The sequence below is a fragment of the Podarcis bocagei genome, assembly GCF_964188305.1.
Source record: "Podarcis bocagei genome assembly, chromosome: 12".
Taxonomy (NCBI): domain Eukaryota; kingdom Metazoa; phylum Chordata; class Lepidosauria; order Squamata; family Lacertidae; genus Podarcis; species Podarcis bocagei.
The window spans coordinates 2,046,958-2,071,223 of record NC_138137.1 but is presented as its reverse complement, the minus strand read 5'-3'; the positions used below and the strand labels follow the sequence as shown (position 1 = coordinate 2,071,223).

Sequence of the window (24,266 nt, the reverse complement as noted above, 5' to 3'; positions counted from 1 at the left end):
ATATACAGCACTACGCGTAATGGTTCAATTAGGCACAAAAGCATATCGGTTACATTTCCCATTCTTAGACCAACAGTGATACCTGTCCAACAACGTAGTCCTTTAAATGAGTTGGGCGCTTGGAAACTCTGCCAGACCGCCGGGGACTGGTAGCCAAGTCCGGAGGGCCACACAGTTCTCGCTGAGGCTGTGGTGCGACCCTAGGTGGCGTTGGAACCAACTCCCCTGGATCCGCTGCTGTGGGTGGAGCCTCCGCAAGTGGAGTGGTCTGAGTCTGTTCTGAGACGGCTTGGTTCGGCTCCACGCTGGCAGTTTGCGAGGGAGGTGTAGGTGGGGCCTCGCCATCTGTACGTGTCTCTTCTGGAGCCGCAAGCGCAGTTGGGGGCACCTCGGTAGTGTCTAAGTCGCCAACCCTGCGCCTAAGCTGGTCTATGTGCCGTCGCCACAAACGTCCGTCTTCGAGTGCCACCTGGTACGAGCGAGGTCCAGTGACTCCCACTACTGTGGCTGGCACCCAAGGAATGTCCCCCACATAGTTCCGGGCAAAGACCTGGTTTCCTGGGACAAATGACCGTGGTGCGTTGGCACAGCCTGGGGGTTCAGCCACGGCAAAGTCTGGGTGTAGCCGGTCGAGCGGTGACCTGAGGCGGCGGCCCATAAGCAGTTCAGCAGGACTCCTCCCTGTGGCCGCATGAGGAGTGATGTGCTGCACGAACAAGTATTCGGCGACCCGCTCATGCCAGTCTCCCCGGTCCAGGCGCGCCAGTGCCTCTTTTGTCGAGCGCACCATTCTTTCTGCTTGCCCGTTGCTGGATGGATGAAAAGGTGCCGTTAGGGCATGGCGGATGCCCAGTCCCAAAAGATACCGCTCAAACGTGCCTGACGTGAACTGCGGTCCGTTGTCAGAGACAAGGACATCAGGACACCCATGCGTTGCAAACAGGCCTCGCAGCACCCGGATGACAGCTTCGGTAGTGGTGGAGGGCATCAGGGCGACCTCCAGCCATTTGGAATAGGCGTCCACCACTACCATAAAGGTCCGGCCGTGAAAGGGGCCAGCCAGATCGATGTGCACCCTCGACCAGGGTGTCTTTGGCGTCTCCCAGGTGTGTCCCTTAGCTGCCGGTGGTGCAGGCCTCGACTCTTGGCACGCTTGACAGGTGGATACCCAGGCAGTGATGGCATCGTCCATATTAGGCCACCAGACGTAACATCGAGCCAACGCCTTCATTTTGACAATTCCCGGGTGGCCAACGTGCAGAGCCTCCAGGACGCGCTGACGGAGTCCCTGGGGAATCACGACGCGGTCTCCCCACAGCAGACAGCCGCGATGAGCTGAGAGTTCATGTTGTCTGGTTGCGAAGGGCTGGAGCTCCGATGCAAAAGGCCCTTGTGGCCACCCCCTCCACACCCAGTTGAGCACCCGGCTGATGGTGCGATCCTGGGCAGACGCGGAGGCCACAGTGGCAGCCGATACAGGCGCTGCCGGAAGATCCTCAATCAGAAGGAGCGATGAAGCTGGAGCCGGGTCTTCCACAAATGCTGGAAGAGGGCAACGGCTGAGGGCGTCGGCATGGCCCATCGATTTCCCCGGGCGATGGATGAGCTGGTAGTGGTAGGCAGCCAGGAAAACAGTCCATCGCAGCATGCGTGGTGAGAGGACCGGTGGAGTTGGACGATCACCGGCGAGGAGGCCCAGGAGTGGCTTGTGGTCAGTGATGAGGTCAAAAGTCCTGCCATAGAGGTATTCATGGAACCTCTTCACTCCAGCCACAAGTGCCAATGCCTCCTTGTCGAGCTGGCTGTAATTCCGTTCCGCCGGAGATAGTGTCCTGGAAAAGTAGGCGAGCGGTGCTTCTCTTCCATCTGGAAAACGGTGACTAAGGACAGCACCGATGCCAAAAGGTGAGGCGTCGCAGGCAAGGACCAGCGGTCTGGATTCACTGTACTGTACCAGCACACTGTCTGAAGAAAGGAGAGCCTTGACTGCGTTGAAGGCCGCCGTCTCTCGATGACCCCAGGCCCAAGGCGTCTTAGTGCTAAGGAGTCGGTGAAGAGGCTCAGCCACTGTGGCTTTGTGGGGCAGGAACATGTTATAAAAGTTCAGCAGCCCCAGGAATGCCTGCAACTCCGTTTTGTCCTTCGGGGTGGGGTCCTGCTGGATAGCGCGGATCTTGGATGTGGTTGGATGAAGGCCGGAGGCATCGATAAGATAGCCCAGGAACTCTACCTGTGGAACGGCAATCAGGCACTTCTCCCTCTTTACCTTGAGCCCGGCCTCCTGGAACCTGGTCAGCACGGCACGGAGGCGCTCAAACAGCTGCTGGTGTGATTCTGCAGACACCAAGACGTCATCAAAATATGGTACCACGCCCGGAAGGCCTTGCAGGAGACGCTACATAAGGCTTTGGAAGATGCCAGGAGCCACACTCACCCCGAACTGCAACCGGCGGCAACGGAATGCCCCCCGGTGGGTGACGATCGTCTGGGCTTCAGCAGTGGCATCATCGACTGGCAGTTGTTGATAGGCTTGGGCAAGGTCCAGCTTAGCGAAGACCTTACCCTCACCCAGGGAATGCAGCAGGTGTTGGACAACAGGAACCGGATAAGCGTGCTGCTGAAGTGCCTTGTTGATTGTGCACTTGTAGTCAGCGCAGATTCTCACCGACCCATCTGGCTTGACAGGCGTGACGATGGGGGTTTCCCACTTTGCGTGGTCAACGGGCTCCAAAACTCCTTGGGCGATCAGTTTGTCCAGTTGTTCGTCCACCTTAGCCTTGAGAGCAAAGGGAACCCGGCGTGGCTTAAGCTTGATGGGGGCGACTTGTGGATCAAGGCTAAAGGAGATGGGCGTACCAGTATATTGTCCCAAGGTGCCGTCAAAAACCTCGGCAAAGTCTTTGACCAGACCCTCAGTCTCTGCGTTAGAGATGCAGTTGATGCCGGTGACTTCCAGGCCGAGGGCATCAAACCAGTCTAGCCCTAGGAGGCTTGGCCGCTGACCTTCGACCACCACCAACCGGAGCAGGCCCGAAAAATCCTTGAAGGCGATCCGGAACCGGCCAACGCCTACCACGGGAATGTCGTTTCCCTGGTAGTCTCTCAGGTGTACGCGGTGAGAGTCGAGTTGCCTTTTGGATACTCTGGGTACCAGTCTTTTGATGGTGCTCCATGACACGACGGACAGGGCAGACCCGGTGTCGATCTCCATGTCACATGGAGCTCCTTCAATGAGCACCGTGACGTTCAGCTTGCGTCGCGTAGACGAGTCGGTTTGGCCAATCGTGGTTCCAGACGGGCAGCGGCAGTTGGTGAGAGCGAAACAACTTTCCTTGGCAGACTGGAGTGAAGACTTGAACTTGCGAGTCGATGAAGGGGGGGTGTCAGACGGAGCCGATCGGCAGACCTTAGCGATGTGGCCCCTTCTGGAACACCTCCTACAGATGGCGTCTCTGAATCGACACTTGGCACGGGAATGGTCGCCTCCGCAGCCAGCACATTCCGGTTGGCCCTTGGACTTCTGTTGGAGCTTCCGGCGCTCCCGCTTTGTCTGGTGCACGTCATCGTCTTCACTGGAGGATGCCTCATCACTGCTGGCCTCTTCATGATGCACCGGAACTGGCCCCCTAGCAAGACGCGGGCTGCTGGACTTGCGGATCTCCTGGGCGGAGCGTTCAGCAGCTTCTGAGGCCACAGCCTCCTCAATGGCTTTCTGTAGCGTGAGGTCTGGCTTGGCTAGGAGACGCCGTTGCAGATGGATGTCCCGGACTCCGCAGACGATTCGATCCATCAGGGCATCGTCTAAGTCTCGGAACTCACAGTGCATTGCAGCCTGTCGCAGGTCGGTGGCGTAGTTGTTGATTGACTCCCCCTCTGCCTGGTTCCGGTGGTAGAATGCATGGCGGGCAGCAATCTTGGACGGCTTTGGTGCGTAGTGGTTGCGGAGCTTCTCTTGGATCGTGTCCCATGGTGTTGCCTGGACTGCTTCAGGCGCAACCAATGCTCGGGCCGTCTCAAACACCTCAGGCCCACAGAGGCTGAGAAATAGGCCCCGCTTCCGATCCACTGATACTGCTGTCAGCTCGTTGGCTTGGAGGTAGCAGTCGAACCGAGCGAGGTAGGAGTCCCATGACTCAGAGGCTGGCGCAAACGGCGGTAGAGGCACAAGTGAAGCCATGATTCCGATGCCGGCGTGAAGGGCGATGGATGGAACACAGTGCTCTAGCCAGAACAGTCAGCTCTGAATTGGTTCTGCCCAGTGATTTCGCTCAGTGATTTCGCTCTGTGATTCAGCTCAGTTCAGAGGCTGGCCGCATCTGGCTGTGCTCTGATGTCCATCCATCCCACCCTCGTCGCCAGTATTAAGTAGTGGGTTGACATAGCAGCCGGCACAGCGATTTCTTCAAGTAGCTCTTTATTAAGACAAGCTGGAATAGAACTGAACTGTGAACAGCTCAGCCGGCCTGTATTTATAGGCAGCCGGCTGTCAACATTGTAACCACAACAGCTCAGAGTTCCCGCCTAAACTAACTGCCGCGGACCTGAGTGAAAACTATCTACAGACCTGAGTGAAAACTATATACAGTATCCCCCTGTTGGCCCAGGGTGAAACTACACTACATAACATTAAGCATTCAGAATATGCCGGACAAAAGTGATGTTACATCCTAGACTATCTCATAGTGCTCATGCTTCGTCTGGCATCATGAATTTCAAGTACAGCCAATCAGGAAGGGAATGCAAATCCTTTTAACTAAGGCTCAAATTTTCCCAAGCAGCTTCACAAGGGAGTAAGTCTCACCAAACTCAGTGGGATTTACTTCTGAGGAAGGATGTTTGAATCTGTACATAATGCTTGTTAAAATGGTATTGCTATTCTTGTTTGGGATACAAATTCTATACATTCTGTTAGGAATGTGTGTGTTGTGTTCTCTTTATACATTGCTACCCATAATACAAGCTTTCTTAGGCAGCAATCCTATGAATGCTTGAGAGAGAGAGACCCCACTGAACTCAGTGGCATTTATTTAGGAATAAATATTGGACTGCTCAACTCTAACATGGGTCAGTCCACAGTTTACTGTGATGGGAATGAGCTGCAGTGAGTCTTGGGTTCACAAACTGCCCCAACCCCTCTGCTTCTTTTGGCATGGCCAAAAGAAAGAGGTTGAATTTTTTTGCATCTTTTTTTATAAACTGTACTGTCATTTTGTCCTTATGCAATGAACCAATTTAGTTTATTTATGATGTGTGTGAAATAATCCAGCTTCAAATAATGGGCTTGTTTGTTATGTTCAGCATTTGAATGCAAGACTAAATTATTGTTAACTGGAAAGGGGAGGACAAAGTTGTGCCAAAGGAGAAGGGAGAGGGTCATAGCTGTCAACCTTCACTTTTTTGTGGGAAATTCTCTTATTCCAGCGCCACTTCCCACTGCTTCCCGCTGCTATCCCAGATTGTTAGATATCCCGTAGACTGTCCCCGGGATAGGTGAGACTGCTGATCCCTTATTTTCAAATCTGAAAGTTGACAGCTATGGAGAGGGCTGATGTGTGAGTCTCACTGCAGTTTGTAGATGTCATGATAATCAACAGTTTAGCAGGATGCGTGAACTGGCTCTATGGCTTGTGTGCCCAGGCGCAGCCCCCCCCCTTCGGGGAGCCAGACCTCAGGATCAAGGAATAGGCATGACAACATATTTGATATTAAAATGGCCACAACTTTATTAAATTTCAGATGTAGGAAACCTTGGCTTAGGCATTGGGTGTGTATCCCTCTCAGCCCCCAGCTGGGGGGTCTGAGGCAAGACAGGGTCAATTCAGGAATGTGGGACACCGCAAAACGTGTTTACACAGCTGACTGCCTCCTGCATACTGAGGGGAGCTCTATGGCCTGCCGCTGTGTGTTTGTGGTCAGCAACTCGCTTCAAGACCCCTCTAACAGGGAACCCTGATATCGCCGCCACAAAAGGGGTGAGTCACCACACCACCCCTTCTTCGATTGTTAGACTAAAGGATTCCACCCACGGCCTAAAACCGCCAAAGTTGTGACAATTGCTATGGGGAAGGCTAAACCTGCAGAGCAGGGGAAATTCCTTCCCGACTTTGAATAAAACAGCAACCATCTTCTGACTGTAGCAACACCCATGGACCTGAAGGAGAAAGGTTAGCCTGTAAAGAAGGATAAGGTTAGAGGGAAAGCTGGGTGGGTGATGCTCTGGGGTTCAGCTGTGCTGCCACCTTCAGCTCCGGCCCCCTTTCCTACTTTTGGAGTAGACCAGAGTGAAGCCTGCTCCAATGCAGTCCCCTCCTCTTGCCCCACCCCCCAAGCTGCTGCGGATAGGTCAAATTTGAATTTTGGGTTTGGTGGCAACCCCAGTAAGTTTATTGGCATGCTTTTGATGCTTTATTATTATAGCATTGTGTTTTTATATTGTATGCCACCCATTTTTATTTCCTGTGAAAGTGCAGTTTAGAAAGATTCAAATAAATAAATGTGGGAATAAAATGTCCACAGCAACTTCAAGAGACAGATCCCCAAAAATTGCTTTAAAGAGGGAGATGGTTCAAGAGAGTTTAATGTATGATGATAACAACTGCTAACTCCATTGCATTGGAAATCAGTTCATTGCCCCACCAACAGCTATAAAACATTTGTCAAGCAAAGCTCAATGTACTTCATGATACCCCTATATGCTCAGCCAACCAAAATGAAAGTCATCCATTCTCCCCTTTATGTTTCACTGATGAAAATCTTTCAAGCTTATACATTTCAATGAATGCTACGGTGCTGCAGAGAGTTTAGACGTAGATGCTCTTTCCCCTCTCACTTAATTTGAAATGGTCCTTTAATGTGGGAACTTAGGAAGGACACAGAGAATAAATCACCTGTCACTGAATTGCACTAGTCAAGCCTGACGTGAGATGTTGTGGCAAATTTGTTGAAGCTTTGAAGTTATTACACTTTGACAGTTATTATGAAGGTATAAGGATATAATACTCGACTGATATATATTCACCATAACAGAGCTACTGCTGAGCTTTGCCCAAAGTGAATAATTTTGAGGTTCCTTCTAACCTGGGTGAAAGAAATTTCTGAGACACTTCAAGGGAAGCAAAATGGGTTTGATAAGACCAGCAAACCTTCAGAAAGAGGCTACACACATTCCTGCTGGAAACTCACAGAAAAGAGCAGTGCAGCTTGTTGCTGAAGCTGTGTTGTGGTTCTGTCGTCTGCCTCTCAGTGAAGAAATTTTCCACAGAGTGGACAAAGTAGAGCATAAAAAAATGTCTCAGAGGGAGCTTTATAAACCCCTACACCCTATTATCTTCCCAAAGGGTCTGTTTACACTGCTAGCAAGTGGCCATCTAAAGAAAAGCTAGTGTGAATTAGTACTTTTGGAAACAATGCTGCAGGAAACATCTTACACCATCATCGTGAGAATGGCTGCTGGAGCCATGTTGTGTAAGGCACCCAGTCATGTGGAGTCTGTGTGGAGTGTGAATCATTTCAAAATATGTGAAAGTGACTTGGGTGGACCAAAACAGTCACTCTCAATTTGTCACAATTCAGCAGCTGGTAAATTGTGGGGCTGGGGGTGGGGTGGGTTTGGCCATTCCTGCGGCCAAAATTCAAATGTTGTCAGGGAGGGGAAGAAGTTTTCTGTACAGTGGAGCAGAGCTTCTTGCACACACACCCCTGCTTTATTCTTTTAAAAGCATCTGTCTCTGGCAAAAGCTTCAGTGGCATAGTAGGCAGCGAGAACTTCCCTCCTTGCCATGGCAGTTTTGAATTTTTTTTAAAAAAGGAAACTTTTTTTAAAAAAAAACCACACACACTTTCTGCTTTTCCCCTCAAAATGGGAAAATCAATTTACACACACTCCTCTTCCATCTCTAGCAGGTGTATAATCAGAATTAAAGTGTGGTAGTTAAGTTTTACTCAGAATAGATGCATTGAAACCAACTTAATTCAATCATGTTCAGTGGTTTCAATGGGTGGTGTTCCACTACGTTTTATTCAGAGTAGACTTATTGAATAATAGAATGATAGAATTGTAGAGTTGGAAGGAACCCCAGGGGTCATCTAGTCCAACCCCCAGCAATGCAGGAATTTCAGCTAAAGCATCCATGACAGGTGGCCATCCAACCTCTGCTTAGAAACCTCCAAGGAAGGAGAGTCTCCGGAGGGAGACTCTTCCACTGAAATTAGGTAACATGGCAAATTTTTACTAATGTCTACTCTGAGTAAATCTAAGTGGCATGCCACCCACAATCTTTCAGCTGTGGTAATTTCCAAGAAAGCTCTGTTAGGTATTAAACAGTGTAAATACCTGTCTTTCCATCTAACTTCTCAGGGGCTGGAGGCTGGTGTCCGTCAGACAGTGATCATTACCAGTGGCTGCAAGTGGATTTTGGCAACAGGAAGCAGATCAGCTCCATTGCTACTCAAGGCAGATACAGCAGCTCTGACTGGGTGACGCAGTACCGGATGCTTTATAGTGATACAGGGAGAAACTGGAAGCCATATCACCAAGACGGAAATGTCTGGGTAAGTGATTTGCCCAATGGCACGACATTGCTCTCTGTTTATGTTCTTGAAATATACCTTATTTCACCGGGAATCTAGTGGGCTGTGTTGAGGGTTGACTCTGAAATCAGGTACGTTTCCTTCCACACAACATAGCAGACTGTCTTCCTGCCCTGTGGATGGAGTTACATTTGTTTTCTGAACATGTTGTGATGGGATTCGTGTCTGATAGTATTTTGTCTCTTATAGGGTAAAGGGTCATGTTTTCAGGGATGAGTGGATATAAATATGAAATTCATGAAAATGTAGAAAAATATTTTAATCTAGAAAGAAGTGCAACAAATGGGAAGCGTGGCAGAGGTTTATAACATGGTGGGAAGAAAGTGGAGAGAGAATTTTGCTTTTTTTCATATGGCTAGAACTCCAGTTCATCCAATGAAAACAATCTGCAGGAAATTTTCAAAGGGACAGAGCACTTTAGAGAGACAATAGTGATTAGGGTTTTTATTTTAGAAAAAAGACCAATTGAGAGACTCCTTTATAAAATTATGCATGGTGTGGGGAAAGTAGAGAGAGAGAGAGAAGTTTCTCCTCTCCCATTATACTGGAACACAGAGACATCCAATGTAAGTGGTGGCAGGAGAGGCAGGGCAGGCAAAAGAAAGCCATTTACAGAATTTACTACTGCAGGATGTGGTGAGGGCCACTAAAGTAGATGGCTTCAAAATGGGATTTGGCAAATTCATGGAGGGAAATGGCATCAGTGGCCGACTCTGTCCAGCCTCCAGTTTCAGAGTCAATACTGGTTGCTGGGGAAGAACAGAGGGAGAGAGCTATCTTCACGCTGTACCTCTGGGCTTCCCAAAAGCATGTGATTGATGGACTACTGCAGAAAATAGTGTTGAACAAGGTGGACTTTGGGGTTAGGGTTAGGGTCTGATCCAGCAGGGTTATTTTTATGTTCAGAATTTGGTACTACATGAAAAATCCAGCAGTTTGAGAAGCTCATCTCACTTTGAATGAAAAGGAAGCTTCTACACCTTATATAACCCTGGGGATAAGCTTAAAAGCATGTGACTAATTTTTGGTAGGATCCATTACGCCAACGCTGGGGTCACTTTCCCAGTGGTTAGAGGCGCCTTGCACAACTCCTGGATTCTTCCCATGACAAGCAGCAGCAGAAGAAATTAAACAAATTGAGCTAATATTCACAAATGTGCTTATTTCACATAATTTATAGAAACTGTGACATTCAGCATTTCTTGGTGCAGCATTTTAGAATTACTGTTTTTAAAGTATAGAGTATATATTTAGCCTCACATAGTACCTTGCTGGGCTTGCTGCACTCTCTTCACAAACCTAAAGCACAGTGATTCCTTGGTAATGGCGTACATATCTCGACTTAAATGAGAAAGTAGAGGAACAAGAAACTCAAAGTGCAGAGTTCAGCAATATTCGTGCAAAAGCAGTTTAATATCAAATGAAACAGCCAGGGGACAAAATCTGGGAAATGAAGGAATGAATAATAACGAATGAGCAGCAGTTTGGGAGCATGCAGTGGGAGGGAGCATGGATATTCTGAGCAAGTAATTTTTAAAAAAGATATCAAGGAGAACAAACTGTGACAATCTCCATAAAATGTTGAAATGACCCTTTTCTGTATGCATTAGGGAAAGAAGTTCTATAATTACCTGCTAGGTAAGAAAGAAATCGAACATCACACAGTGAGATGGAGTACTTTCAAGGTGAATTTAGAGAAAGCTTTCTGTTTCTGCAAAGGAAGCTTTCTGCCTTTACCATCTTGTGCTTTGGGATATGTTCCGTTTTCTTTGATTGCTAATAACATTAGTGAGGCTCTTCTCTTGTATGGAATTGGTTTCTTCTTGCAACTTCATGTACAGTATGCTGAAATTCAGATTTTTCATCAGCAAACTTTGGATATTTTGGGAAAGGATATGAAGTCCACCTATAGTATCGTACATGCCTGTACTCCAACGCAAGGATGTACATAGGACTGATGTAAATACATACATACACTTTCCATTTATGCTGATTTATCAGGAACTGTCCTTATTTTGTAGTGCTTGTCTTTGCGTAAGTTATTTTCTCTTTCTCCCCATGCTGGTATAGGAAAATAGATATATGAAGAAAACATGTTGTCTTTCAAGGAAGCAAGTCTCCCGCCTTTTTATATAATAATTATCCCTTGCTAAATATTTAATGAATGAAGTGTGAAAGCACATGCACAAGTTCCACTATCAATAAACAGTGGCTGCAGACCCTGGCCTAAGTTAAACCTGCTCATCTGGGTGGAAGACTGGGTTGGTATTTCTCACACTGCCACTGCATCTTACAAAAATGACCATGTTGACAGGACATGCAGAGTTGAAGCATTCATAGTCTTACATAATTTAAAACCATCCATGATATTGTCGTGATTGATAAATGAAATGTTTATTAGCCAACACAATAAAAAATGGACAAATTGCATGAACATACGTAAAATGCTTCAAACAGATGCACACAATTCTGAAAAGTGAAATTAAATCATTTTTAATTTGGCAGATAATGAAAGGGATTTGCTAAAAGAACAAAATACTTGCACATCAGAAGAGTTTAGTGCTCTAATTTTGGTACAGTATTTGCTTCAAAAGTAACATATTAACATAGTCAACAAAGCTGAACAAATTACTGAAAAGGTACTTACTCAAACCTTTCCATTGCTTTGATTATAATAACTCTTGGCACAATTTAACTTCTCTTTCTTTGCCTTCATTATCCTCAGCTTTATTTGTCCTCCCTGATATTTAACCTGATTGACTATCATGTTACACGTGGTTTTGTTTAGGAATGTTAGTGACATAACAAGGAGAAAGACTCTTGGGTACAACAGGGGTACTTAACAAAACAAATATGGTTTAAAAATACCAGAAATAGGAGAAAAATGATGCAGTTTCCTGTCTCAGTTGCAGACTCACTGAGGTGGCCAGTTTGCACATTCAGAGCAGCATTTGGTACAATCCCAAACTGCACCACCTCCAGAGCACTTCTGGCAGATTGGAAGTCCTTCATTTTAAGGGAGATGTTTAGATGGGGACACGCTCCAGCCAGTTCCTCCCCTTATGAAGGTTCACAGGTGGTATGTTTTTATTCTATTTAGACCACTTCTATACTGCCTAATATGTAAAGAATATTTCTAAGCAAAACAGGCAACTTAAACAACAGCAAATGTTTCCAAAAATAGCCTGTTACATGCACAAACGGTACATTAATACAGTGGTACCTCGCAAGACGAATGCCTCGCAAGACAAAAAACTCGCTAGACGAAAGGTTTTTCCGTTTTCGATTTGCCTCGCAAGACGAAATTTCCCTATGGGCTTGCTTCGCAAGACGAAAACGTCTCGCGGCTTTGTTTCCTTTGTCTAAAAACAAAGACATGTTTTGTTTATAAAGTTAATTTATTTTCCCTTCAATTTTTGAACTGCTCTTTACAGTATGTGTGACTTTAAAGAGCAGTTAATAAACTGTTGTTGTACCAAATTTGGCTTTGTTTGGACTTTTTTTGACCATAGGAACGCATTAATTGATTTTCAATGCATTCCTATGGGATTTCGTGATTCGCAAGACGAAAAATTCGCTAGACGACAAAACTTGCGGAACGAATTAATTTCGTCTTGCGGGGCACCACTGTACAAAATTACCAATAAATACAGACCAATATCAGTTCCTTTCCCTTCTGACTCACCTTTGTTCTCAGGTTCCTGGCTCCTACAAAGGACTGCACCCATCCACCCTGGCTCTTAGCAGGGCCTAAACAAACACAGCTGACCCACAAAATCTCACAAAGGAGGATTCCTGGAAACAACTCTTGTCGCTCAGTCTAGTCTCTCTCTCTCTCAGCTTCCTTTTATATGGGCAGCCACCAAGGTGCATGGAGCTTCCTCAGGCTGCCCACCACAGGGCCCTTTTCAGCCGTCACCTTCACTCTCCTCACCCAGGTCCAGGTGGAGCAGGTTTGTTGAGTTTCCCAGTGGGTCCAGTGAATGGCAAGTAGCTCACCCCTCCACTCAGCCATGGGGTATTATATGCTCACCCAAAGTAGATGCCAAATCTGTTGTGGTGAGGCAGAAGATACCAGCTTAAAATCAATCCAGGCAACATGTGCATGCCTGTCCAATGGGAAAGGCTATGGTTGTTATGGAAATGCTTTATGAGTAATTTGTGAATAATTTGTAATTGGGCAACATGGACTCTATGATTCTATGATTCTATGTCAGGAGTGCTCTGATGGTGTTTCCTGCTTGGCAGGGGGTTGGACTCGATGGCCCTTGTGGTCTCTTCCAACTCTATGATTCTATGATTCTATGACTCACTGAGAGACCCCAGCAATGCTAACACTACATTATGTTTTTAGATATGTGAAAATAAGTGTTAATAAACTTCACAAAAATAGTTTGTATGCTTCTCCAGCACATTTTCTTCTCTTTTCAGCCCCTAGAATGAGAAACTTAAATGCCAAATCTTCTCCCAGATTGCAGTGTATACAGATAGTAGAGTGATTAGATTTACACATGACTTTCATTATAGCAAAAGGTCAATGTATGATCGGAATTCTCTAAACTGCCATGCTTCATCTTTTAATGTCAGGAGATATTGATGTAATGAGGAAGCCAGCTGAAGAATAATACCATCAAAAATAAGTATTTTTTTATCTTTTAAAGGACTGCCAAGAATGAAAGAACTTAATAGGTGGAGATTTGATAGCTGATTAATTTGGTGCCTCTACTAACCCTTCCCCCCTACTGTTAATTTAGGAAATTAAACAGGAATAACCAAACTTTCTAACCCCTGTTGTGTGCTGCTTGGAGGCCACTGTAAGCCTCTCAATTAAGGAATAAAATGGTGGAACTAAAAATAAAAATACTCTAAGCATACTGTGTGTCTGCTTACAGATGATAAAAACAGAAAGAATGCAATCAGAGTTTTTAGTTGCAATTAGATTTTGAACCAAACCTTCTCAATTAAACCTCTGTTAGCTGTGTAATTCATATCATTATGATAATTTATATTAATACGTCTGAATAGCCTGAGAATTTATGGCAGTTTCTTTATACTAAACAGTTGGTGTGCACTGTCTACTTCTGGGTATGATTTTCTTTGGTGTTTCCCGCCTGCCAGTCACATCCATTTACTTTCCTGTATTTTAGCACTATATACCAACCTTCAAACCATTTGTGCCAATGCAAAGGAGATGGGTTAGACCCAAGTTGTGCTTGGCTTCCATTGAAATCAGTGGGATGGTTAGACACTGCTAACCTTTCACATTAATTTTAATCCTATACCTGAATCTAATCCCATAGTTTGCAAAGAATTATTTTCATGCTAATCTTCTCTATGTCATTCCAATTTTAGTATGTGTGCTGCTGAAATGAGCACCAAAGAATTATTTTAACAACTTACACCCAAGCTTACTTTGCTGATGGCTAACAGGACAGGTAACCTTAGGAATTGAGCTTTTGTTAAATTAAGCCATGTAGATGTTGCGTCAACATTCAGCTAACAGTGGGATTTCTTTCTGTGCCTTATTTGTGGAGACATCTTTCTGTTATAGATGAATTGATCTGTTATGTGCACTTGAGACTATGCATGCAAGGCATTCTTGAAAACCCATCCTACTTTGGAATTATTTGATTATCCAACGGTGGGGCAGGGAGGCTCTGAGTATGTTTTCTGAACACAATGACAGCCTCCTGTTATGGAATGCCATTATTTCATATTAAATCTCTATACATATTATCATGACTGATTTACAAGATATTCCTCAGCTTTTATACAAACTGCTTATAGCAAGCTGTTTCCATTGCGGCAAGGAAATTACCACATGCCCTGTGTTTACACTGTACTGAGGCAGAGATACCAGCTTCAGACCTACCCTGAAAGCTTTGAGTGCTAAGCCTTCCTGCCGAATGATCTGCTGTATTTCGATGGAAAGCTTGTTCCACTTCAAGGACTCCAAGGGGATAGAAAGATGAATTGGAGCAACACAGGAGCCTGTTTAAAGCTGCTGAACCACACCTGAATTGTATGGAAAGGTGAACCTTTTCAGCCCCCAACAATATGGGTAAGCCCTGTATTAAAAATGCTATCCAGCCCCCCAGAAATTCAGGGAATTAGAGGAATGGCTTCTAATTGTGCGACTGTGCAGTCGTCATCCTTGAGGACCTCCTGTTCTGTCATGAAGCTTCCTAGCCTACCTCCCCTCCCTGTCTTCATTCTAGTAGCAGATGGAAAGCTTTTATGTTTTCCTAGGCCTTTTAATTTTGTGCTTATTTAAAAAAACTACTTATTTCAAACACTGCTTGCTATAATGTATTGTTGCCAGGTTGTGTTGTATTTTTATGTTTTGCTTTCCAAATCAATCTGAAGACCAGATGATAAATGTTTTCAGTAGTTAAATAAATCCTATGTAAACATACTCAGGTATTAAATACATTAAAGGCATTAAATCTCATTAAAGGCAAGAAAGAAGATTCCACCTAAACATTAGGAAGAACTTCCTGACAGTAAGAGCTGTTTGACAGTGGAATTTGCTGCCAAGGAGTGTGGTGGAGTCTCCTACTTTGGAGGTCTTTAAGCAGAGGCTTGACAACCATATGTCAGGAGTGCTCTGATGGTGTTTCCTGCTTGGCAGGGGGTTGGACTCGATGGCCCTTGTGATTCTAGGATTCTATGATCTACACAATCAGGGCATGACCTGACGCTTACCATAGGAAGTAATCTATCGGGGTAGTTGTCTTTCTTTGCGTTTTGCCACACACTCTCTCCATGGCAACCCTTTTGTGACTGGCATCCTCAGCATTCATATTCAAGATGTCTCCACTGGTTTAAAAAGGTTGGCAGCCCCTGCTTTAGTACACCCCCCCTTCTCTTCCCAACTGGCACTGGGCAAAGCTAAAAAAAGAGGTAATAGGTGATACTGGGGAGGCTGAATAGTATTGTTCCTAAGAAGGGGCACCAGAAAAGAAAAGCCATGGATTCAATAACTAAGGGTTTTAAGCTGCATATTTAAAGCAGGACAGAATTCCTTATGCTTCAAGCAAGTAATGTTTGCCTTTCCAAGAGCTGCCAAAGTGCTAAGGCTGCTTTAAAAAAAATAAAAACAATTCCACATAGGAGCTTCCTTGCCACAACAGGAGAAAAAAATGAGTTTAAATGAGATTGGGCCACAGCACAGCAAATAGTTTAAACTTTTTTAAAGATCTATTTTAGATGATGTGATTATATTACAACCTCAGCATTTTTAAATGGAGAGTGGACAGCAGGGGTTGAGGACCTGGGTGAAATTTAGTTAACAATGAACGAGCAGGAGCTTTAAAGGAGCGGAAAAGTCAAAGGCTAAGTCTCTCCATTTCAAGAAGGAAAAAATCACTTTGGCTCGGGCCACATCAGCAATTTCTTGTGCCTGCTGACAGGAGAACCAAAAGAATTTTGCTGATATCAAGTGGCTCTTTAATAGGGCTAAGTCCTTTACAATGTCCAGCATACCAGGTGCCGAAAAAAGAAGCTGTTAGTGAAGGGAAATAATATAGCCTTGTCAAGCAATAATGTCGTATCAGTAGGATTATGCCAGAGGAGCAAGAATTCTAGCACATCAGACTGGTCACTGCTCAAGGCAGTAGCTTTTTTTGGCCTACTCAAATGGCTCCTTGCTGTAAGGCAAATACACACACACACAGAGAGAGAGAGACCACTCACCCATTTGATCATCTCAGTAAACAACCAAGTCAAAGTACACATAGTATAACTTCTCTGAGAAGGGGCGTTCAACTACAGCTTTGAAGGGGTCCCCCATGTGGGCAAAACCACACCACCCGATATATATAGAAAGCTAGAGGAGCAGACAAAGCTCAATCCTTTCTCCCTGCGTGCTTGTTTTTAGAAGGATGAGCACAGTCAACATTGACATATTCTTCAAAAGCTGCCTTAAAGGAAAGGCCTGCAAGCAGTTTTATGGCAGAATATAATAATTCACTCTGGTTCCTTTTCTAATGTTGGCCTATCAGGCTGCTATATTCAGCATACTTTGGTTTTCTATTTCTGTCTAATTCATCTTTTAGAAATCATTGGTGCTCTTTCAGTTTTAAGGGAGAAATAATTAAGACCATCTCAAATTAAATAATTAAGACCATTATTCTGAAGACGAAACATAAGAAAATAAAATGTTTCTGTTCTATTCATACAATATCCTCTTGCTTCATCAAACTGCTCATATATTTTAAAAGTTAGGAGCTTTCTCTTGTACGAATCATCTTGCAATAGTGAAATGACTTTAACATCCACAATTGTGCTCAATAAAAATATGATTTGGTGTTGTCCAAGTTTAAAATGTTTCACATTACAGTGGTACCTTGGTTTACGAACTTAATCCGTTCCAGAAGTCCATTCTGAAACCAAAGCATTCTTAAACCAAGGCGTGCTTTCCCAAAGCAGCGGGGGACGCAATTTACAAATGGAACACACTCAGCAGGAAGCGAAACATGTTCTTATTCCAAGGCAAAGTTCACAAACCAAAACAAGTACTTCTGGGTTTGCAGTGTTCTTAATCCAAGTTGTTCATAAACTAAGCTGTTCTTAAACCAAGAACTTGCGTGGCAAGTCCCCCCCCCCCCCCCGTGGAAATAAAGACACATGACACAGTTATTAAGATTAATGGGCTAAATAAGGCCACAACTTTATTAGTTACAGGTAATGAGCAGTATTGCCTTAGGCATTGGTCCTAACCGACTATATCCAACTCCAGCCCGTCTGCTTGAAGTCCGGGAAGGGTTACCACCAGTAGGGGGAGTCCTGCTGATGCACATAAACTAGGAACTCCCCCGGGGTCACTGTTAAGGGCCGTGCCTTAGGCCCCCACCTCCCCAGGCTTCGGACAGGGCCATGCCCCCTGGAATCCTTTATAGGACTACCCTTCAATATGCAGGGCAGGTGATGGCGCTTCCTCCCCTCTTCCATCTACAAAACAATACCAGTACCAATACCAATACCAATACCAATACCAATACCAATACCAATACCAAGAAAGTTGTGAGGATTTGCTACGAGGTAGGCGAAAACCAAGTGGCTGGTGCGGTGCCAATTTGCCAAGTGGCAAAATTCCTACCAGGTTCCTCAACGGCAACCAACCAAGGTCCATAGTAAGGTCAAGGAATGAAAACCTTAAAGGGCAGGAGGGTGGGAAACAGCTGGTGGGCAGGAAAAGAGGGAGATCCCTGGCTGCACCTGCGTTCAAATCGGGCAGGCCATGCCCCCAAAGCCAGCTGATTGGCTGGCCAGGGGGTGACACGGCCAGGGATTCCCCCAATCGCGTGGGGGGGCTGTGACGCCCGCAATTCCACCTCCTCTGCAGGGCGGAAGTGGCTTTCTTAAACCAAGGTCCTACTGTATTCCAGTGATTGTCCACCTTAATTCAGTGGAGTTTAGAAGAATAGAATCATAGAGTTGGAAGGGATCATCTTCCAACCCCCTACAATACAGAAATATACAGCCGAGCCAAACAAGGATTGAGCTCACAACCTTGGCATTATCAGTGCCACTATATATCATTATATATCCCCATGCAGAGGAAACAGCTAATCTTAAAAGGACTCTAGCATTTGTATGATGTGTGGGCACATTGTGTCGTTCCTTTAATTTTTCTGTAGGCCGTAGTGAAGTCATTACCTAATTTTACAGAATAGCTTTTTGAGACTGAGATCTGAACAATAAAGTTTCATTTTATTTGTTATACTGGAGATGGGTGACAGAAGCACTGCAGTAGATATATTTCAGACCTTTTTCTGCCTTAGGTTCACTCTTTCTCCCCAACCAAATTAGAGATGGTAGAACTAATAAGCAAAAATGGTGTGAGGTGACTTCGTTCCCGGGGGGTTTCTCTAGCTCAAGACTTCTGGGTTCATCTTATTGGGACTTTCTGGGAAGTATAGAGAAACCTCTTGTGTCCTTTTGTTCCTCAGACTAGCTTGTGGCAAAAACTCTCTGCTGCCCTTCTTAATTTGAGACAAATTGCAGCTCATGGGGATTGTTTGCGAGTGTTGCCTGTTTTAGCATTTTCCTGGGTCTTTGGAGCAGCTAGCAAGCCAAGAGCCCTGCACCAAAGAAGTTGCTATCCCATAATAGCCTTCATTGTTGAACCTTTAAACAGGCTGTGGGAAAAGAGATTACCTTCATACATTCCAAATCTCATGCATCATGTGGCAGAATTGCCTTTTATCATGCATGTGGCAGAATTGCCTTTAATCTGCCTAGCCATAATAAATCAGTTATCAGTAAGTGTACACTTAGAAATGTAATGTCTGAAGTGGCTTTATAAGACGGAGAAGCTGTTTATAATCGTATAGCAGAAAGTCATGGTATCACAGTGGGGAATAGGGATGCTTGAGGAATTTTTCTTTGCAAATTACTGTATTTTTCGCCCTATGGGACGCACTTTTCCCCCTCCAAAAATGAAGGGGAAATCTGTGTGCGTCCTATGGGGCGAATACAGGCTTTCCCTGAAGCCTGGAGAGCGAGAGGGGTGTGCACCGACCCCTCTCGCTCTCCAGGCTTCAGGAAGCTATCAGCAAGCCTGGGGAGCCCACGGGAGTTCCCGCAGGGCTCCCCACGCTGTGGATAGCAGCCTGCCGCCGGGCGCGCGGAACGCCCTAAAGCAGATTTTTCCAATTATTTTCCCTTATTTCACCCCCAAAAAACTAGGTGTGTCCTATGGGACGGAGCATCCTATGGGACGAAAAATACGGTAAGATGCAAACTCAACTGATCCATGTCTCAGAAACTAATGTGTGTCTTGGGATTTAGTGGGCCACCTCCTTTTTTCACTTCCTCTTTGTTCCACAAATATGTTTAGAATGTGCATTGTGAAATAAAATATCTTCAGAAATGTAATTTTTGCAATAAAATGCTTTTAAGCACATTAATTTTGAGACCAAAATTTAGAAATATGTGTTGAAATATGATCTTTGTGCACGTCTTTTTAAAAATTATAGATTAAAGTGGAACCAGGCCAGAACAGGTTTATGAGTGAACACGTGTGAAAGTGTCACACAGCAGCAATAGATTTCCCCATCCCTAGGGGAAAGCATTGCATGCTACTGAAAAAGTTCCATTGGTGGAGGTGGGGTCGCAGGGGAAGGGCTTTCTTGGTAGCTGCTTCCAAACTCTGGAACTCCTTTGCTGGAGAAGTTAGATGGCCTCCCTTCTTGTTGTCCTTCCACTGTCAGGTGAAGAAGACCTTCCTGTTCAAACAGGCATATGGGGCTGGTGAGAATTATATATAATTCTTAGTGAGAATGGTAATATTTTATATTATTTCCATAAGATGGGGATGGGTAATCTGTTATGGGAATCTAGCTTGCACCAGCCCCAGACAGCATGCCCAATGGTCTGGTGGTGATGGGAGTTGTAGTCCCGCAACATCCTGAGGCCATAGGATTCTAACCCCCGGTGGAAGAGCTACCAGCTGCATCTGGACCACCAAGGTCCACCAAGGTTCTTCATGATGACAAAATCTAACAGATCTGCAAGAAAACGAGGCATCCAGAGGCGCTTAGGCTTGATGTTTACATAAAAGCAAGCTACAAGGGTGGCTCCTTCAAAGGCAGCTATGCAAGCACAGCATTACATGGCAAGCCATGGTGTGAAGTCTCTCTCCCTGAGGTCACAGCTATTTCTGCCACACCTTTTGTGGGCAGGGTCCCAATCCATCACAATTACATGGGAAGTTCCTTAACACAAGTGAATTGCTGACTCAGACCCTGCAATTCTCATCGGAGGCTGTTCTCCATGTGCCCTCCTCTCCAGGAGAGAGGCAACGTAAGAACAGGCCTTGTCAGCAGTGGCCCCACATTTGTGGGATGCTCTCCCTAGGGAGGCTTGTCTGGCACCTTCCTTACATATCTTTAGAGCCCAAACAAAAACATTCCTATTCTCCCAGGGCGTTGGCTCATTAAGCAATATATGGCCTTTTAAACTGTGTGTGTGTGTGTGTGTGTGTGTGTGTGTGTGTGTGTGTGTTATTGTTATTATGGTATGCATTTTTGTGTTTTTATATTGTTAATGGTTCTGTGATCTTCAGAAGAAGGGTGGTATAGAACTTCCTCCTCCTCCTCCTCTTCTTCTTCACCACCAAATGGGGGCTTGTAAACTTCTGTTCAGGCCTCCTAGCTGTCATTTTCTTTTTGCAATAGAGCTTTGCTGATGGTATAGAAATAGTTTGAGTGATGTACTATGTGCAAATATCTTGAGAAATGCTATAAACCGATCAAAATGGGGTTACCTTCCCTTTAACTTCTTTTTAAAATAAATCTTCTGGAAGTCAACTCTGAACTCATTTGAACACTATCACTGCCACCAGTTCTAATAATATCAAACTGTCTGTCAAGACTGGCTGGTGATCACTTGCATCAGGTTTTAAGAAGAAATTCCATATGTGTTGGCACCCCCCTTTTCTTTTTCTTTTTGCAAAAGATGCAACCTCCCTCTCCCTCTCTTTACCTTTTAAAAGTCTGTACCTTAAACTTTCATGTGTCATCATTGGAGATGCACCTGGGCAGGTATAGCACCACAATTGCCTGAAGGCTCTCCAAATTTGGCTGTAGATTTGGCTCCGTAAAGGTGACACATATATTCTGGAGGGTCTTGTGGTTTGCATAAAAAACATTTGATCTGCAAGTGCTAATGGGAGAAGAGTCACACTTGGGCTCAAAATCAGAAACTTAATTAACAGTGTCTCTATGGTAATTGCATCAAGGTATTTGATTATAAGTCTAACATTAATGAGGGTTCTTTGACAGCCCAGAGCTAATTGGAATCCTGAATGAATATTTGGTGTCAAACAATGTAAGTAAGTAACTTAGAAATGAATCAAATATACTGAATTTGCGGGGGGCCACTTCCCTTAATGGTTATGGCTTTGGTTTCATTGGGAGAAGGAGAGAAGGCAGAGGAGAAAAGCTTGGGGTCTGTTGCAGCTTACTTATGTTATATGAAACCATTGTTTCCTGTTACATTTGAACCAGGCATCCAACTCTGTTTTAAATACAGTATGATGCCCTCACACTATCCAGATATTTCAGCTACATTCTATTACTGTTAAAAACAAAAAACCTTCTATTTGTTACCCTGTCCAGTGCAGTTTTCTGGTCTTCTAATATATAATTTTCACATACAGAAAAATCACTTGGTACAGCCTTCCCAGAACTTTACCATTTCAGACTAAGAGCTTTTCTGCACTTCTGCTTGTCCTGTGCCCCACTGCTTTCGAAACAAACAGCAATCCATGGACAACCTGGTGGATGTTCTGATCCGGTTTCGAATCTTCCGTTCCTGGGTAAGGTGATTGAGAGAGCGGTTGCTGAACAGCTTGGTGGATTTCTGGATGAAACATCGGCCCCGAATCCATTCCAATCTGGCTTCCGCACTGGTCATGGGACCGAAACGGCTCTGGTCGCCCTAACAGATGATCTCTGCAGCTGGATTGAGGCGGGTCCAGGCTACTGATTCTTTTAGACCTGTCAGCAACCTTCGACATGGTTGATCACGAACTCCTGGACGTGGGGATCCAGGGCACAGTCCTTCAATGGCTGCGCTTGTTTTTCTTTGGTCGGGGACAGAGCGTGGCGCTTGGGGGGGAATTGTCATCGCGCCACTCCCTGGTGTGTGGAGTGCCTCAGGGTGCAATACTCTCCCCGATGCTTTTCAACATCTTTATGCACCCCCCCCGCCCAGCTTGTCTGGAGTTTTGGGCTGGGCTGCCATCAGTATGCTGATGATACCCAACTCTATCTGTTGATGGATGGCCACCCTGACTCGGCTCCAGACACACTGATCAGATGTTTGGAAGCTGTGGCTGGATGGTTACGTGGGAGCCGGTTGAAGTTAAATCCTTCGAAGACAGAGGTCCTTTGGCTGGGTCAGGATGATATGGGATTGGGGGGCAACTCCCATCTCTTACGGGGGCACAATTAGTGCCAGCACCGTCCGTTAAGAGTTTGGGTGTAATCTTCGATATCTCCCTCTCCATGGAGGATCAGATTACAGCTATAACAAAGGCCGCATTTTTTCATCTCCACCGAACTAAGCAGTTGGCTCCTTACCTCTCTCGCCCTGACCTAGGCACTGTGATCCATGCGACGGTCACCTCCAGACTGGATTATTGTAACTCGCTCTATGTGGGGCTGCCCTTGAGACTGACCCAGAAACTCCAGCGGGTGCAGAATACTGCATCGAGACTCCTTACGAGGTCTTCACTGCGAGATCACATTCACCCGGTGCTATACCAGCTGCACTGGCTCCCGGTGGAGTACAGTATCAGGTTCAAGGTGCTGGTTTTAACCTTTAAAGCCCTATACGCCTAGGACCCTCGTACCTACAGGACCGCCTCTCCTGGTATGTCCCACGGAGGACCTTACGGTCTTCACACAAAAACATCTTGGAGGTCCCGGGCCACAGAGAGGTTGGGCTGGCCTCAACCAGAGCCAGGGCTTTTTCGGCTGTGGGTCCAAACTGGTGGAACGCTCTGCCACAAGAGACTAGGGCCCTGCGGGACTTGACATCTTTCCGCAGGGCCTGCAAGACAGAGCTGCTCCACCAGGCCTTTGGTCAGGGTGCAGCCTGACTCCCTCCTTTGGCAATCTTCACAGAACTCTAGCCCAATGGTTGCCATCAATTTGAATTAATTTTATAATGAAATGATTTTAGAATGTTGTATTATTTTATTGTTGTTAGCCGCGCTGAGCCTGGCTTCAGCTGGGAGGGCGGGATATAAATAGAAATTTATTATTATTATTACTATTATTATTATTATCAATGTTAAACTGCTGGTTTCCCCAGGAGAACGTGGTGGGACAAACTGAGGTGTGGGTGAGCCATATTTCTAGCCCAGTCCTGTCCCTGACATGTTTCATGTTTCTGCATGAAGAACAATTTGAAGGAGTTGTTCCACCTGCATTTGAAGTGGTATAATCCCAGGCCCAATTCATAGTGGCTGAGCAACAGCAAGGGAGCTGTGAACTGGAGGGGCATCCCTTACAAATGCCCCATTGACGTGGCTACAGGGGTAGGGCAGGAGGGGAGACTGCTCTTCTTCTGCCTGCTCTAGGTATAAAATTGTGTGCCCTGATTTTTTCACAGAGTTCTGTCCTGTGGTCCCTGATTATCTTCACTGCTCCCCACTGAGCACAAACAGGACACTGCAACTGAGGGATTATTTAGCTATAGGGGTGTTCTAACAGAACTTCAGAATAAAAGTGAAATTGAATCTAAGTTCAGCTTTCTTAACAATTGGTGACACCTTCACACAATGCACGTCCCGCCACTTCTGCCTGCACAGCCTTGATTAGCATTTTATGTGCTTGTTCCAGTTCTTATTTCCCCCATCAAAAAACCTCACAAAACAGCTGGTTTTACAGTGCCTCTTGTAAAACCTGTAATCTAGTAGGTTAAAATGAATTCATTTGAACTCTGTAAAGGGCAGTGTTTTCGTGGTTTGCCATAAGTCATTGGTGAAAAGAATGAACTCTAAAATGTTAGACTCTGACTTATGGTACTTAATTAAAAAGAGACCAGCACTAATGTTTTCAAAGTGCTATGCATGGCATTTGGTCAATAAGTGGCTTACTCCCTTTAAGTTTCTGCCTCTGGCAGAGAGATTTAGATCCATATCATTATCTAATATCGGGCCA

At 45.3% G+C, this 24,266-nt stretch overlaps 1 protein-coding gene across 1 annotated transcript in view; it reads left to right on the top strand.

The window, feature by feature from the left end:
• Positions 1–24,266, top strand: part of CNTNAP2 (contactin associated protein 2) — a 1,111,520-nt gene that overhangs the window by 417,257 nt on the left and 669,997 nt on the right. The window contains exon 3 of the mRNA XM_081165093.1: positions 8,357–8,550. Within this exon, the coding sequence (XP_081021219.1) occupies positions 8,357–8,550 (194 nt within the window). The remainder of the gene's footprint in view (positions 1–8,356; positions 8,551–24,266) is intronic.